At 44.7% G+C, this 17,718-nt stretch overlaps 1 protein-coding gene across 1 annotated transcript in view; it reads right to left on the reverse strand.

The window, feature by feature from the left end:
• Window positions 1-17,013, reverse strand: part of SLC25A16 (solute carrier family 25 member 16) — a 33,855-nt gene extending 16,842 nt beyond the window's left edge. The window contains exons 1-3 of the mRNA XM_058671551.1: window positions 16,797-17,013; window positions 12,427-12,519; window positions 792-925 (exon numbers count right to left, since the gene is read on the reverse strand). Of these exons, the coding sequence (XP_058527534.1) occupies window positions 792-925; window positions 12,427-12,519; window positions 16,797-16,917 (348 nt within the window). The 5' untranslated portion in view covers window positions 16,918-17,013. The remainder of the gene's footprint in view (window positions 1-791; window positions 926-12,426; window positions 12,520-16,796) is intronic.
• Between the last annotated feature and the right edge of the window lie 705 nt (window positions 17,014-17,718).

Below are 17,718 nucleotides of genomic sequence, written 5' to 3' on the forward strand. Positions count from 1 at the left end.
GATATGTTTAAAATATTGCCCATTCATTGTCTAATAATGATGACTTAATTTCAAAAGAATTGCCAGACAAGGGGAAAAATACTTAATAGGCATAATATTCTGGGCAGTTATATCACATTTGAATGAGATCTTTCCTTGATAGCCCTCCTTTTTTTAAGGATTTGCTTATTTACTTGAAAGGCAGAGTTTACAGAGAGAGAAAAAGACAGACAAACCAAGAAAAAGATCTTCTGCCCAATGGTTGATTCTCCAGATGGCCATCACAGCCCAGCCAGGGCCAGACCAAAGCTAGGACGCAGCAACTTCTCCCAGGTCTTCCCCCAAGCGTGCGGGGGCCCAAGCAGCTGGGCCACACTCTGCTGCCTTCTCAGGCACAGGAGCAGGGAGATGGACCGGAAGCAGCTCTATCAGGAAGCTGGTACTGCAGCTAACTACCTCACCATCTATGCCACAAAATATACCTTTACAATAGGATTTCACAATTTTATTTCATAAAAAAAAAATCAAAGAAACAGTGTTTCTCTCCTAAAATCGAGGAGCATTTTAGTACATTGAAAAGCAATTAAACTTTATGCATTTATCTTTATCTTATTGAAAGACATTTTGACTTTTCTTCCTAAGTATGAACCTAAAGGATTTACTCATTAGAAACAACTACACTTAAAAACTATCTCAAATCTTACTCCTTAAAGAAGCCACTACTTAATGTATTCAAAATAACTTCAAAATTAAGAGCAGATGCCTGGGTAAGTCAGCACCACAAAAACCATAAAACAGAAAAGGTCACCCACCGTTTTATAATGCTCAAATGCCATAAACTGGATTGCGCCATAGGGAAAGATCCGAATCATCATGGCCCCATTTCCTTTATATAATCCCAGGTATCCTTCCTTTTTGGGAACCGCACACAAGGCAGAAAATACTCCTATTTTAAGGATTTAAGAAAAGCAGTATTGAAATGCAAAAATTGTCTTCACACTCACCAGTAAAGCTTACTGTTGGGCCCAGCAAGATAGACTGGCAGCTAAAGTACTTGCCTTGCATATACCTGGATCCCATATGGGCACCAGTTCTAATCCCAGCAGCACTGCTTCCCATCCATCTCCCTGCTTGTGGCCTAGGAAAGCAGTCAAGGACGGCCCAAAGCCTTGGGATCCTGCACCCACATGGGAGACAGGGAAGAGGATCTGGGCTCCTGGTTTTGGATTGGTTCAGCTCCAGCTGTTGCAGCCACTTGGGGGGTAAATCATCAAATGGAAAAGCTTCCTCTCATTGGACAGAAGATCTTCCTTTCTGTCTCTCCTCTCTGCATAATCTGACTTTCCAATAAAAATAAAATAATTTTTTTTAAAAAAGCTGTCATGTACAATGTAATTATGTTATAGGAATTGTATAAATAGTGCTCTAAAAATAGTTAAGCTTCTGAAAAGACAACATCCAAATTATATAAACACACCTCATATAAAAGTATAAACCTGGAGGCGAGCATTATAATGCAGCCTTTTATGCAGCAGCTTACAACACTGACATCCCATACTGGGGTGCCAGTTCAAATCCCAATTGCTCAACTACTGAGCTACCTCCCTACTAATGAGGTTTGGAAAGTAGCAGAAAACAGTGCAAGTACTTGGGCTCCCACGTGGGAGAACAGGATGGAATCCCTGCCTCCTGGTTTTGATCTGGTCTAACCTTGGCTGTTGCAGTCACTTTTGGAGTGAACTAGAGGATAGAAGATCTCTTTTCTGGGGCTGGTGTGACGCTCCTTGTTTCAGATCAGCTCAGCTTCGGCCATTGCAGCCATTTGGGAAGTGAACCAGCAAATAGGAAATCTTCCTGTCTCTTAATAATAAAAACAAATCTTTTTTCTTTTCAGATTTATTTGTTTATTTTTATTGGAAAGGAAAATTTGCAGAGATTGAGAGACAGAGAGAGATCTTTCATTGCTGGCTCATTCTCCAAATGGCCACAATGGCTGGAGCTGAGCGGATGGGAAGCCAAGAGCTAGGAGCTTCTTCCAGGTTTCCCATGTTGGTGCAGGGTTCCAAGGCTTTGGATCGTCCTCTGCTGCTTTCTCACACTAAAAACAGGGAGCTAGATGGCAAGTAGATCAGCCAGGATGTGAACTGATGCCCATATGACATGTTGGCGCTTGAAGATGAAGAATTAACCAGTTGAAGTACTGTGCCCACCCTCCAAAAATAAATAAATATTTTTTAAAAAAAGAGAAGAGAAAGAAAAAGGTCTCTTCCTGGGAACAGTGTCATGGCATAGCAAGTTAACCTGCCACCTGTTAGGCCAGCATCCCACATTGGCACTGACTTGAGTCACTTCCCTACCAGCTTCTCTACTTGCGACTCAGCTCTCTGCTAATGCACCTAGAAAACCAGCAGAAAACGGACCATCGCTTTGGTACCCTGCTACTGGCAACACTGAGAGGTAGATACAGGCACTGGCTTCAGCTTGGCCGAGGACCAGCAACTGCGGTCATTTGGGAATGAATCAGCAGATGTAAGACCACTCTCTCTCTAACTCTGTGTCTCTGCCTCTCTTCAACTACACTGTTCAAACATGAATCAATCCTAAAAAAATAAAAATTCCAGGCCCAGTGCAGTAGCCTAGTGGCTAAAGTCCTCACCTTGAATGCGCCAGGATCCCACATGGGCATCAGTTCTAATCCCCGCAGCTCCACTTCCCATCCAGCTCCCTGCTAGTGCCTGGGAAAGCAGTCGAGGATAGCCCAAAGCCTTAGGAGCCTGCACCCACATGGGAAACCCGGTAGAGGCTCCAGGGCTGGAAATGGCTCAGCTCTGGCCATTGTGGCCGCAAGGGTAGTGAACCGCAGACAGAGGATCTTTCCCTCTGTATCTCCTCTCTGTATATTTGCCTTTCCAATAAAAATAAATCTTTTTAAAAATTCATTGTCATGTTTCAAATAAGTAAATATTTCAAAATATACATTTATTACAAATGTATACAACTATAATTACAACAAATTACAGTGAACTACAGTAACCTAAATAATTCATATCAGGGTTGAGTACATTGGCTCAATGGCTAAATTCTCGCCTTGGAAGAACTGAGACCCCCATATGGGCACCGGTTCTAATCCCAGCTGTCCCACTTCCCACTCAGCTCCCTGCTTGTGGCCTGGGAAAGCAGTCAAGGATGGCCCAAAGCATTGGAACCCTGCACCCGCGTGGGAGGCACAGAAGAAACTCCTGACTCCTGGCTTCAGATTGACTCAGCTCCTACCATTGTGGGCATTTGGCAGTGAACCAGCGAATGGAAAATCTTTCTCTGTAAGTCTGATCTGCCCTTCCAATGAAAATAAATAAATGTTTAAAATTCATAACAGAAGTATATTACACTATAAAATTTTTAAATATATGTATATTTTTTCAAGGTCCAGACATTGTCTTAAAGAAAACTGACTATCTAGAAGATGCAGAGGTTTCTCACACTAATCAAGGTCATGTGTATAATTCATTTACATAATGAAACAGCTAAATAAGCCAATAAAAATGATTTTAAAATAATTTTAATTGGTTTTTATTTATTTCCATTTTACTTGTAAGTCATAAAGAGAATATTCTATCCACAGGTACACTCCTCAAATACCCATAAAATCAGGGCTAGCTGAGGCTGAAGCCAGAATGAATGGAAGATTCCCACAGGAGTATCATGGCCCCCAAGTACATGAGCATCACCTGCTATTTCCCAGGCATATATTACCATAAAGCTGGGCTGGAAGCACAACCAGATTTAAACATGGCAATCCTACAAAAGAGGAGTCTCAAGCACTGTACCAAACACTAGGCCCAAGGCCACTAAACTATTTAAATGGGTGCTAGGGAGAGGAAGGTATGTGTATAGTAGTTGTCTTATTATATTTTAACTGGGAATATTGGTAAAGGCTTGCTTCCTAATCTATCTAAATATCTATGTATCTATCTACCTATATCTGCTGGTTCACTCTGCAAGTGACTGTAATGGCCGGAGCTGAGCCGATCCAAAGCTGATCTGAAGCCAGGAACAGAGTACCAAGATTTTGGGCCGTCCTTGACTGCTTTCCCAGGCCACCAGCATGGAGCTGGATAGGAAGCAGGGCTGCCAGGATATGAACCGGTGCCCATATTGGATCCTGGAGTGTGCAAGGCAAGGATTTAGTCACTAGACTATCACACCAGGCACAGTATTTCAAGCTGTAACTAAGTATCTCCAGTATCTTTTTTCATTATTTTCTACGTTTTGAAGATTTATTTATTTAAAAGGCAAAGTTACAGAGAAACAGGGAGAGACAGAGAGAGAGATCTTTAACTAACTGTTTCTCTCCCCAAACGACTGCATTGGCCACGACCAGGGCAGTTACAAGCCAAGAGCCAGGATTCCATTCTAGTTTCCCACATGGTATTAAGGCCATGTTTGGATGCCTTCCCAGGTATACTAGCAGGAATCTGGATTTGGAGGTGGAACAGCTGAGACTCAAACCAGCACTCCAACATGAATTTTTGATGCCATATGCAGTGGCATAACTTGCTGTGCCACAATGCTGTCCCCTCCCCTGCTGTTGTGCAGCAGGCTAAGCCAGTGCTGAGGACATATAATGTCCATATTGCACATCAGAGTGCTAATGAATGAGTATCACTTCCGACACTGCTTCAGCTCCGGTTAATGCACACTGGAGAGAAGCAGATGACGGCTCAGTATGGGTCCCTACTGCCCACACTGGGGACCTGATGGATTTCCTGCCCTCTTGAGTTTGACCTGGCCCAGCGGCAGCTGTTGGGATTTGCAGAGTAAAGCAGTAAATTAAAGATCTTTCTCTGCCCTTGTCACTCTGTCTTTCAGATAAGGAAATTTAATTATGAAAGTAAACCACCACAATAAAAAAAAATTCAGATTATAAGTAACCTTTAAGTGTTCTTCTCATTAATTAAAAACTGTAAGTGCTTAAAATTTAAGAAGAGATATATGTCAAAAGCATTTTTACATCAGCAGGTATTTACATGGACTAATGTTCTATTAAAAATAATTCTGCTGGGGCTGGCATAAAGTCATATACTTGGTGGCTTTATCCACTGCCTCACATTGCTGGCCCCAAAAGTATTTTAATTATTGAATAGCCAAGTGACAGGGAAACAGAGCCTGCTGCACCTCTTCTGATCCAGCACTTTGCTCATGGTCTGAGAAAAGCAGCAGCAGATGGCACAAGTGGTCGGGCAGCTACCTCCCACCCAGAGACCCAAATGAAAGTCTTGGCTCTGTCTCTCATTCTCTCTGTAAATCTGACTTTCCAATAAAGATAAATTTAAAAAAATTTCCAGAGAAGACTCCACATGGGATGCTAGGGCTTGAAGGTGGAGGATTGAACTCTTGTGCCAGACTCTTGGACATAGAATTTTCAATTAAAGGAAACCTAGCAGATGAGCTTGAGGGAGGCTAAAAAGGACAGTTAACAGAAAATAAGATGCTGAGTACTCAGAACTGTATCTGTGAAATGCATGAAATCTGCCCTCTTTATATTAATAAAATTAAAATAAATAAATAAAAAGTAGCATTTTCAAAAAAACAAAAGCAAAAATGTGAAACTAGTATCTATATGTCAGGTAGTGCCACCCTCTTGTACAATGTCATGAGCTACTGCATGTGCAGCACTGCATTTTTTGGAGTCATCTGTGAGTATGTGAATCAGCACACATGAACACATATACCCAATTCTGAACCAAACTGTTATCCAAGCATACATTTATATGGATTAGTATATGCATTATATACTAAAGAGTACAACAAAAGGCTCCAATCAGGCACTATGTTATCCACAGGCAATTCAAATTTATTTTACTTAGTGTTCATAAAAGCTCTATAATGTATTAGTCCTTCTTTACAGGTAAGGAAATGGAGAGCGTGCTTCAAGACGAATTGATATTACCCAGGATCATGTAGCAATTCATTGGTTGGACCAAATTTTTTTATTATTATTATCTTTTTTAAAATTTTATTTCTTTTTTTGAAAATTATTTTTTTTTATTAATTACATTGCATGAAAACTAGGACGGGGCTGGGGTAGCTAGACAGAGACACCCAACAACTTCCGTGTGGGCTGCGTAGTGGAGCTGGTTAGATGGAACAAAGCTTTAATACCCACTGACAGGTACGAGAGCAGAATGGGTGTGGGACAGACTGGACCAGTCTGCCACACATACTGGCAAACCAGGGTAGGGGGCGGGCCTGGTGGGGGTTATTTGAGTTGCTCCGACTAGGCTGCAGCTCCCACTGGTTTATGCAAGGGCAGAGTATATGCTGGGCAGAACCAGGCTGGACTGCAAAACCCATTGGTTCCAGTGGAAGTCGGGGCTGAAAACAGAACCAACCCAGTGATCGCAACCACCAGCTGATCGTGGTGATGGACTGTGCCGGGCCCTGTACTTGCTATAACACACAAGGATCTGGTCTGGGAATACCTTAGACAAAGTTTCTTTGGAGATCTCCCCAGTCAAAATGCTGGACTCAAAATCCTAACCAAGAAAAGACAGAAGACAGAACAGGTCAATCAACCATCTCAGCTATATGTCGGCAGCGAAATACGGGGCAAACGAAGGCTCTATGATGGACTATGTCAATCAGTGAATTCTTCAAAGACCTCATCATGCTTGGAGTGGCAACACTGGCAGTGATTCATAACTGGTGAACTATCAAAACCACTTGAGCAAGAACCTCGGAGCATGCCCTACATCCCTGACCTTGGGAGAGAGGGAAATTGGATGGGCCTTCTCCCTTAATATCCCCCTTTAAACATGAAGGAAACAATATGGAAATAATAGTCTTGCCCATTTTCCTTTAGCCCTTGAACCTTTTTACCCTAATTAACTATGTAAAGATTGTCAAAAATATAACAAAAAAGAATAAACTTTTAATAAAAAAATTATTTATTTTTTTTCTTAATTACATTGCATTATGTGACACAGCTTCATAGGCTCTAGGCTCTGGGATTCCCCCAACCCCTCCCCGTACCCTCCCCCCATGGTAGATTCCTCCACCTTGTTGCTGTATTACATTTCAAATTCAGTCAAGATTCTTTCATTGCAAGTGTATACCAAGCATAGAGTCCAGCATCTTATTGTCCAGATAAATTCAACAGTTTCTTAGGGAGAAAATTTTATTTCTAATATTATTTACATATTGAGAGGGATGCATATCCATGTGGGCTTCTGATGAGGGTGAGGGGGTTAGGAATAGAGGAAAGTAGGTGGGACATGCTTCAGTCTTTTTTTTTCTCCTGTGTCACAGGGAAGGAGGAGGACAGAGTTGCTCCTTGTCCCCTGGGATGGGGGACAGTCCTTTGATGACATCTTAGAGGGCTGATGTGGGGAGAAGTGTTCTGAGGGTGTTGCTTGCTTGGTCTTAACAACCCTGAGACATTATCAGCTTTTTGCTGCAAAAGTTGAGACAATCTTTCCAAGGTCTACTGGTTGACAAAGTCCACCTTAGTGCATCCCCAGGCCAAGAAACATGCTGCAAAGCTTGGTGAGAGAACTGTCCAATCTGTTCTGCTTTCTATCTTCTGACGAGGCAGCTGATGTCCCCTGCTGGACTAGATGACCTAGCTGTCATATCCCTGTGTACATCTAGACATGTTACCCATTACACAGGCACCAGCAACTGAAAAGGACCAGTCCTGATACATGCACTCCAAGCTTGGATCACACACACGGCCTGTGATTTTCTCTGTGGCCAGGGTCTAGTCCAGTAGTCCAACTGGGGAATCCCCAAGAAACCTCTCCTGGGGTGACCTCAGACTTGACTCTTGTGGGGACCAACCAGAGTAGGGTTAAGTGCAGTCTATCACCTACACCAGCCAACACACATACCAATAGATGCAGCTGCCTGGTCAGTTCATCCCTAGTCCCAGATCTCACGCAAACCAACAGGTTCTACAAGCCACCCAAGCCAGCCTGCCACAGACCCAGTCCTCATGCATACCGGCAGGTGCCACAGTCTACTCGGGGAAACCCGCAACTACCCCACCAGGCCTACCCCACCAGACCTGGTTTTCGCACATGCCAGTCTATGCTGCAGCCTAGCCTGACTCAGCCCAAATCCCAGTTGACTCTCATGCAAACCCACCAGTGCCATGGCTTAGATCAGTCGAACCTGCTCCCAAACTCAGTCCTTACATATGCCAACAGGTGACACCACCCTATCCAGCATGGTCCACCCAGGCCCTGCTTCTTGTGTTTACCAGCAATAGGTACAGCGTACCCTGTTTGACTCCAGTCAAAGTTCCCATCTGGTCATCCACATCAGCTCACATCTTACTTGGGCAAGTACAAAGAGGGAGGCTTTTCAATATTACCAAGTCAAAGCTAAAGGATCTTTAGGATTTAGGGAGTAACTGTCTATTCTGTTCATCCAAGTGGCACTTATCATAGTTCAAAAAGAAAACCAACACTGAAACTGACTCTACCGTATAAATTCCCAGTAAAACAATGATTGTTACACCTATTCTTGCAATAAATCTGATTGTAAACAACAAACAAAAAGCAGTCCTGCTCCAGCACTGGCCACTATAGCCACCTATGGTGTGATCCAGCAGAGGAAAGACCTCCGTAATTCTCAAAATAAACAAACAGGGCCCGGCAGCGTAGCCAAGTGGCTTAAATCCTTGCCTTGAAAGCACCAGAATCCCATATGGGCGCCGGTTCTGGTCCCGGCAGTTTCACTTCCCATCCAGCTCCCTGCTTGTGGCCTGGGAAAGCAGTCGAGGATGGCCCAGGGCTTTAGGACCCAGCACCCATGTGGGAGACCTGGAGGAGGTTCCTGGTTCCCGGCTTCAGATCGGCGCAGCACCAGCCGTTGTGGTCACTTTGGGAGTGAATCATCGGACGGAAGATCTTCCTCTCTGTCTCTCCTCCTCTCAGTATATCTGACTTTGTAATAAAATTAAATAAATCTTAAAAAAAAAAAAAAGAAAGAGGGCTGAGCAGCGTGCCTAGTGGCTAAGGTACCCTGTGGCCACTGGTTCTGGTCCCGGCAGCTCCACTTCCTCTCTGTCTCTCCTCCTCTCAGTATGTCTGACTTTGTAATAAAAATAAAATAAATATTTTTTAAAAATTAATAAATAAATAATAATAAATAAATAAACAAATCTTTAAAAACAAATAAAAATAAAACTTTTTAGGAATTGTTTTAGACATATAAGAAAGGAAATATCTAGAACAAAATGTCCAAAAATATTTTAAAGTGCTAAATTAAAAGCCATTAAAGCTATTTTTTTTTGTCACTACATTTTAAAGATGCTCAACACTCCAAATGGTATCTCAATAGTTCAAGTCACACTCGAGGAATTCTCTTGGGTATTTTGGATGCCTTGGATACACTGTAGCATGTAGCACACAGTCCCACAGAGCGTGAAATCTAATGTGAATATAAGATCTACTGTTCACAAATTAGAATACAAAACAACACACATGAGCATGCAGAGGAGGTCGGAGGCAGAAAACAATCCCGTGCAGACATTCCTATGTGAGGCCATTGTAAAACACCCTGTGCTGTTGTATTTAACCACTTTCACCCTCAACGTAGAGAACAGATCAGCATCGATTTCTTTCCTGGTAATTTTTATCATCTCTTAAATTCCAAGGTCTGAGCCTTTCTGTTCACAAACAAAATACTATGGGAAGATACAGAACTCACTGCTGAATTCAGATAGTTGTTTGTGTGTGTGTGTGTGTGTCACTTTTAAATACAGCCTTCCTTTGTATTAAAAGCACTGACAAGACCATGAAGAGATTATGTCAGCCAGTGGATTCTGAATAGATTTCATCGTGCTTGGAACAGCGAGACTGGCAGAAATTCAGAACTGTTGAACTATCAAAACTGCTTCAGGGCCCGGCAGCATGGCCTAGCGGCTAAAGTCCTCACCTTGAGAACCCCGGGATCCCATATGGGCACCGGTTCCAATCCCGGCAGCTCCACTTCCCATCCAGCTCCCTGCTTGTGGCCTGGGAAAGCAGGAGAGGACGGCCCAAGGTTTTGGGATCCTGCACCCGTGTGGGAGACCCGGAGGAGGTTCCTGGTTCCCGGGATCGGATTGGCACGCACCGGCCTGTTGCGGCTCACTTGGGGAGTCAATCATCGGACGGAAGATCTTCCTCTCTGTCTCTCCTCCTCTCTGTATTTCTGACTTTGTAATAAAAATAAATCTTTTATTAAAAACAAAACAAAACAAAAAAAAAACTGCTTCAGCAGGACCCTCAGAGCATGCTCCACATCGGGGACCTGGGATGGGTGGGAGGCTGGGTGGGGCTTCTCCCTTTGTTTCTCCCCTTACTCCAGATACAGAAAAAAATAATAATAATGTGGAAACAATGGTCTTACCCACTTTCCTGTAGCCCTTGACCCTTTGTACTCTAATCAACTATGTAACATTATTTAAAAAAAAAAAAAAAATGGCATGCTAGCCTAGTGGCTAAATCCTGATATTGCATGCTCCAGGATGTATGCAGGTGCTGGTTCCTATCCCAGCTGCTCCACTTCCCTTCAAGCTCCCAGCTTGTGGCCTCTGGAAGCAGTAGAGAATAGCACAAAGCCTTGGCACCCTGCCCCTGCGTGGAAAAAGAGGCTCCTAGCTTCAGATCAGCTCAGATCTGGTCATTGCTGCCCCTTGGGGAGTGAACAAGCAGAAAGATCTTTCTTTCTGTAAATACGGCTTTCCAATAAAAATAATCTTTTTTTAAAGTAAAAGAATATAGGGCTTGGCAGCGTGGCCTAGTGGCTAAGGTCCTCGCCTTGATCCCATATGGCTGCTGGTTCTAATCCCGGCAGCTCTACTTCCTCTCTATCTCTCCTCCTCTCAGTACATCTGACTTTGTAATAAAAAAAATAAAAAAAAATTAAAAAATGAATAAATCTAAAAAAAAAAAGTAAAAGAATATATACTGCAAGATTTTTGATGCATATTGTCAAGCTTTCTTTCAAAAAAAACTGTAAAAAATTATTTTAAAAGGACATGTATTTGTGCTGCTGCTTGGGACACCAATAGTATAGCTACTAAGCGCATGTGACAGAACAGGTTATTCCTTTCTTTTTTTAATTGGAAAGTCAGACAGAGAGGAGGAGAGACAGAGAGGAAGATCTTCCGTCCAATGATTCACTCCCCAAGTGACCACAATAGCCATTGCTGCGCCAATCTGAAGCCAGGAACCAGGACCCTCCTCCAGGTCTCCCACACAGGTGCAGAGTCCCAAAGCCTTGGGCCATCCTTGACTGCTTTCCCAGGCCACAAGCAGGGAGCTGGATGAGAAGTGGAGCTGCCGGGATTAGAACCAGCCTCATATGGGATCCCAGCGCGTTAAGGAGAAGACTTCAGCTGCTATGCTATGGCACTGGGCCTGGTTATTCCATTTCTAAGCCAGCTTCCTACTAATGTAACGTAGCTGACCACAGATGATGACTCAGGTACTTGGTTCCCTGCCAACAAAGAGAAGACTTGAATGGAGTTTGTAGCTCCAGGCTTGGGGCCAGACCTGGCCATTGTGGCCATTTTGGGAATGAAAGTCAAAGACAGAAGATCTTTCCTCACTCACAAATTTTCTTTCGGTCTCCTTGTCTCTCTAACCCCTTCTCTGGCACTCTGCTTCTCAAATAAATCAATCATCAAAAAGAAAAAAATAATACCAAAGCCAGTCATCTTGCCACCAACAAAGTAGGCTTTGAATGCAAAGATTACATCTGGTGTGTTAACATAAATTCTAAACAGTCTCTCCTGAATTTCTGTGTCAGGTACAATTCTTCCCCAGGATGTGTTTTCTCTGAGGTTGTCAGTTATGAAGTCTTTAACCTACACAGCTGCTATCTTAATGATGGTTATTTATCCTTAAGGAGCTAGGGAAGACAACATTTTCAAACAGCTCCCACCAACGCTAAATTATTAGCGTGCCTATACCAATAATATTAATCTTATATATTTTAATGCTTGTATGGAACAAGTAACAACAAGTTGCATACTAATTATACTGGGTTCTGCTCATATTAAGATTTCCAAAAGGTTTAACTATTTAAAGGAGTAATTATTTCAGTTTTACATTGATCAAACCTCATTTTTATCACTACCGGATTTAAAAATCAGGTTAAGCAGTTATAGGTGTCTATAAAGTATGACTTCTTCATACCAACAAATAAACCATAGTTACTCAATAATTCCATGATTTTTGCTTGGAAAATATCCGAATCCTATAACAACATATATATGACAACTCCTGCAAATGAAATCAGTAGCATGAATCAGAGAAACATCTTTTGCAAAATTTACCACAAAACATCAACTCTCTTTCATGTCATCACTCCACTGTAATTCACAGCTGAAAATCAAACTGACAGTTGGACAACATTCCCAGTCATTTTTGCCTCTAATATCGAATAACTTACCTAGATGTTTGTAATGGTGATTGTGAGCTTGCAATAAAACTTTGACTCTATCCAAAGGAGCAACTGTTGTTTTGGCACAGCATCCAGCAATACCTAAAAAAATTTGTAAAAAGGTCAGGGAAAAATTGCATACAACTGTCCCAGACAGAAATCATTATTGCTAGATCAGCAAACTTTCTGATCTCTAATTTGGGCAAAATAGTAGGGATAGGGCAAGGTAAGGTAGCCTAGTGTTGAAATCCCCTTCAGCATGGCTCAGCCCTGGCTATTGCGGGCATTTGGGAGTGAAACAGTGCATGTAGGATGTCTCACTCTTTCTCTGCCTGTCCTTCACCACAACTATACCTTTCAAATGCATAAAAAATAAAGCTTAAAGGAAAAGTCCTCCTGGGCCTAGTGCGGTACCCTAGTGGCTAAAGTCCTTACCTTGCATACACTGGGATCTCATATGAGTGCCAATTCTAATCCCAGCAGCCCTGCTTCCCATCCAGGTCCCTGCTTGTGGCCTGGGAAAGCAGCTGAGGACAGCCCAAAGCCTTGGGATCCTGCACCTGTGTGGGAGACTTGTAAGTGGCTCCTGGCTCTTGGCTTCAGGTCAGCTCAGCTCCGGCTATTGCGGCCACTTGGGAGGTGAATCATCGGATGGAAGATCTTCCTCCCTGTCTCTCCTCCCCTCTGTATATCTGATCTTTCAAAAATATATATATCTTAAAAAAAGAGAGAGAAAAAGGGAGAGACAGAGATCTTGCATCAACTGGTTCACTCCCCACTTGGCAACGACAAGGACAAAGCCAGGAGTTAGGAGACAGGAGCTTCATTTCCACAAGGATGGTCAGGACCCAAATACTTGAGTCATCTGCTGCTGCCTTTCCCAGGCGATTAGCAGGGAGGTGGATCAGAACTGGAGCTGCTGGGACACAAACCAGCACCCACATGGGATGGCAGTCACAAGCAGTGGCTTTACCTGGTCCATCACAATGCCAGCCCTCACATCTTTTTTTTTTTTTTTTAAGATTTAGTTTATTTTATTGGAAAGTCAGATATACAGAGAGGAGGAAAGACAGAGAGAAAGATCTTCTGTCTAATGATTCACTCCCCAAGCTACCACAATGGTTGGAGCTGAGGCAATCCAAAGCCAGGAACCAGGAACTTCCTCCAGGTCTCCCACACGGGTGCAGAGTCCCAGTGCTTTGGGCCATCCTCAACTGCTTTCCCAGGCCACAAGCAGGGAGCTAGATGGGAAGTGGAGCTGCCAGGACTAGAACCGGTGCTCATATGGGATCCCGGGTGCGTACTAGGCGAGCACCATTATACTATTGCACCAGGCCCCCACATCTTTAGTTATATGCAAATGAAAACATGGTATGCACTGCTTTGTGTATGGATTCTGTACAGTACTTTGCTTAGGAGGTTCCCACACTGTTGTATGAGGCAGAATTTATTGACTTCAGTACTGCACAACATTTCATTTTGTCTTACATTTTAGTTATATATTCTAGCAATGATAGATATTTGAGCTACTTCTGAGTTTGGGTTATTATATGAACAGAAATATAGATATTGGTATTTACCTAAAAAGTCTATATCATATGCAAACAATCACCATATTAATAGACAACTACTCAGTTCTTCAAAGTGATGTTATCAGTTCATTCTATCACCACCAGTAGGTAAGTCCCAGCTGGTGTCACTATCACATTCCCAAGACACAAGTTCAGTCTCTAACCAACATCACAAAATCTAACATGCCCAGAACTGAACCCCAATTTCTTAACAACCCTAGGAAAAATACTAAAGTAGCAGCCTTCCCCACTTCAACCTTGTCTTCTCTTCCTCACTCCACCTCTAACCCTACAGACAGTCTCATGTATTCTATATATACCCATATCCTCACAAGTCCTCACTGACTCCAAGCACTGAGGCCATCTTTCACTGCTTTCCCAGGCACATTGGCAGGGAGCTGGATCACAAGTGAAATACCTGGGATTTGAACTGACACCTGCCGGGGATGCTGGTGTAGCAAGCAGAAGCTTTACCTGGTGCCTACTGCTTCACTTCTGATCCAGCTTCCTGTTCAATGCACCTGCGAGGCATTGAAGCATGGCCCAAGCACATCAGCCCCTGCCATTCAAGTGGGAAACTGGGATGGGCCCTAGGTCTTGGCCCAGCCCTAGCTGCTGCAGGCATTTGAGGAGTGAACCAATGTTTCTCTGGCTTTCACATAAATAAATAAAAATGCTTTAAAAATTTTATTTGTTGGGCCCGGCAGCGTGGCCTAGCGGCTAAAGTCCTCGCCTTGAAAGCCCCGGGATCCCATATGGGCGCCGGTTCTAATCCCGGCAGCTCCATTTCCCGTCCAGCTCCCTGATTGTGGCCTGGGAAAGCAGTTGAGGACGGCCCAATGCATTGGGACCCCGCACCCGCGTGGGAGACCCGGAAGAGATTCCTGGTTCCCGGCATCGGATTGGCACAGCACCGGCCCGTTGCGGCTCACTTGGGGAGTGAATCATCGGACGGAAGATCTTCCTCTCTGTCTCTCCTCTGTGTATATCTGGCTGTAATAAAATGAATAAATCTTTAAAAAAAAAAATTTTATTTGTTTTTATTGGATAGGTGGGTTTACAGATAGAAGGAGAGGCAAAGAGAAAGATCTTCCATCTGTTGGTTCACTTCCCAAGTGGCTACAATGAGCAGAGTTGAGCCAATCTGTAGCCAGGAGGCAGGAGTTTCTTCTGGGTCTCACATAGGTACAGGGTTCCAAGGCTTTGAGTCTTCTCTACTGCTTTCTCAGGCCACAAGCTAAGAGCTTGTGGAGAGCCAGGACATGAATCAGCACCCATATGGGATCCCAGCATAGAACGGCAAGGATTTAGCCTCTAGGCCATTGTGCTGGACCCAATAAGTAAATCTTTAAACTAATACTAAAAGAATCTTTCAAGTGGTATACAAGGTCCATTCCTTCTTTGCTCCCCTTTCTCCTAAGCTAAACCAGCAGTGTCAGTGGTAGGCTCTGTTGCTGTACTGTGAACATCCCTTCTCCAGCTCGGCAGGTCTGGCTTCAGCTTCACACTCCACCTGAAACACTCCTTAGACACCACCTGGCTAAATGCCTTCATTTCTCAAGCGTTTGCACACCCCATTTCATCCTGCATGCACCCCACTTCTCCACTTGCCTTGCTTCTCCTTTTTATATCGCTTCTTGTGCATTCCCCACTAACCTATGACATAACTTACATTTTCATTTTGTTTACTGTCTCTGTCTCCACATTTCCCCAACCAATGTGAATGCCAGGGAGGCACATATCTTTGTTTTGTTCTACGAGGTATGTCAAGGACATGCAGGCACATAGAGGGCACCCCAACATTCTTGGCAGGAATGAAGGTCTCTTTTCTCAGAACAACAATAAAAAAAAGCAATTAAAGAATATTTATTTGTTTGTATTTGAAAGGCAGAGGGAAAGAGGAAGAGAGGGAAGGAAGAAAAAGGGAGAAAAAAAAGGGAGAAAGAAAACTTCCATCCGCTGGTTCATTTCCCAAAACAACAGTGAGGACTGGGCTAATCAAGGACAAGAGCCTGGAACAACATCCTGGTATGAGTATTACAGTCTACTGATCTCACGTTTCCGTAAGTCCTCTAGTGTAGTTTTTTCAACTCCCAGTCTCAATTGACAGCAACTCAAGACAAGCAAGTACGGGAATACAAAGACTGAAGCAGCAAGCACACAGAGGCACACGGTCTCACAGCAGCTGACAGAGCTCCAGTCCCGAGTCCCTGGCACCCAGGGGTGAGAGGCCTATGGAGTTCCTGCTTCCTGCAGTTTACGGGCCAAGTGGTAAGTGAACCAGCAGACAGGAGAGCTCAGTCTCTCTCCCTGTTGCTCTGCTTTTCAAAACGAACAAATATCCCTAAGAAGACCGTTTCTTTATGTGAAAGCAGAACACATAGGGACCTCCAGGCGCCACGGTCACACCAAGTGAGTCTGGCAATGTAATACAATCATTGGAAACAGTTCTAGTTGTAGAACTTAACACATGTTTTCCACTGGTCTTTTAAAAATGCTGACCTTTAACAACAGCTTTCCTTTAAGCAAACGGCAAAATATACTGCTCTTGGTCTTTAGAAAAGAAAGCGATGCCCGGCAGGTTGCATTAAAACCCCGGAGCTTTTCTAAGGATTTCCACTGCTATCCTTTAAGGACGGCTTTCTGGTTCAATCCCGCCACGTCCGCAGCTTCTCCCCCAGAGCCCGGGACCTGACAGTCAGGTGACGAGGAGCAGGACGAGGTAGGACAGCGGCTGCTTGCAAGCGCTCCGCCGCAGCCCGCGCCGGCGGCCAGGAGCACGCCCAGGTCCAGCGGGCGGACACCCACCTCCAGCCAGGAAGGAGCGCAGCCAGTACAGGTCTCGGCGGGCGGTGGGCGCTCCGGCTCCGGCCGCCTGCGGCATCGCGGGAGCGGGGTCGGCCGCGGCCCGGGCCGCCGCCGCTGCCATCCGGAACAGGGCCGCGAAGGGAACTGCGGCGGCGGCCACCTCACGCACCACAGGCCGGGAGCATGACTGGAGCTGGCGGGGACGCAGAGCCGGCCGCCGCGCGGGCGGAGTCGGCGCCACCGAGCGGCGCGGCGCGGGCTGATGGCGCACCGGAGGCGGGGCCTGGGAGCCGGGAGGGGGACGTCTCCAAGGCCTCTCCTGCTCCCTGCCACCTCCCCTTGGCAAACCCCTTGTGTGCCGAAGGAAGGAGGGCAGGATGGACTGCCAGGTGTGGGGCATCAAAATCGGCTGTCTCGGAAAGCTCTCCATCGACCTTCGGAGTGACCGCTAACCAGCCTTCGACCATTTACAGAACCAGCTAAAGGTTCCGCACTCCCTCCAGGAGTCTCTCACCTAACAAAGCTGTGGCTTCTTGGAGCTCCTACCTAAATTCCATTAAGCTTCTACTGCACACTGGTTCCTCCACTCTCCCCTCAAATCACCAGGCTCTAACAAAGTTCTGCCCATTTCAGACCCACGTGGAAATTTTCTCTCTTCTACTTAATTATCAAGATCAGGTTCTACTGAGATGTACTCTCCACCAACCCCAAGAGTGACCCCACAGTCTTAAGAACATGCAATTTCGGGCCCGGTGCCGTAGCCTAGTGGCTAAAGTCCTTGCCTTGCTCACGCTGGGATCCCATATGGGCGCAGGTTCTAATCCCAGCTGCTCCACTTCCCTTCCTGCTCCCTGCTTGTGGCCTGGGAAAGCAGTCCAGGATAGCCCCAAACCTTGGGACCCTGCACCCATGTGGGAGACCC

Source organism: Ochotona princeps, chromosome 13 (genome assembly GCF_030435755.1).
Source record: "Ochotona princeps isolate mOchPri1 chromosome 13, mOchPri1.hap1, whole genome shotgun sequence".
Classification (NCBI taxonomy): domain Eukaryota; kingdom Metazoa; phylum Chordata; class Mammalia; order Lagomorpha; family Ochotonidae; genus Ochotona; species Ochotona princeps.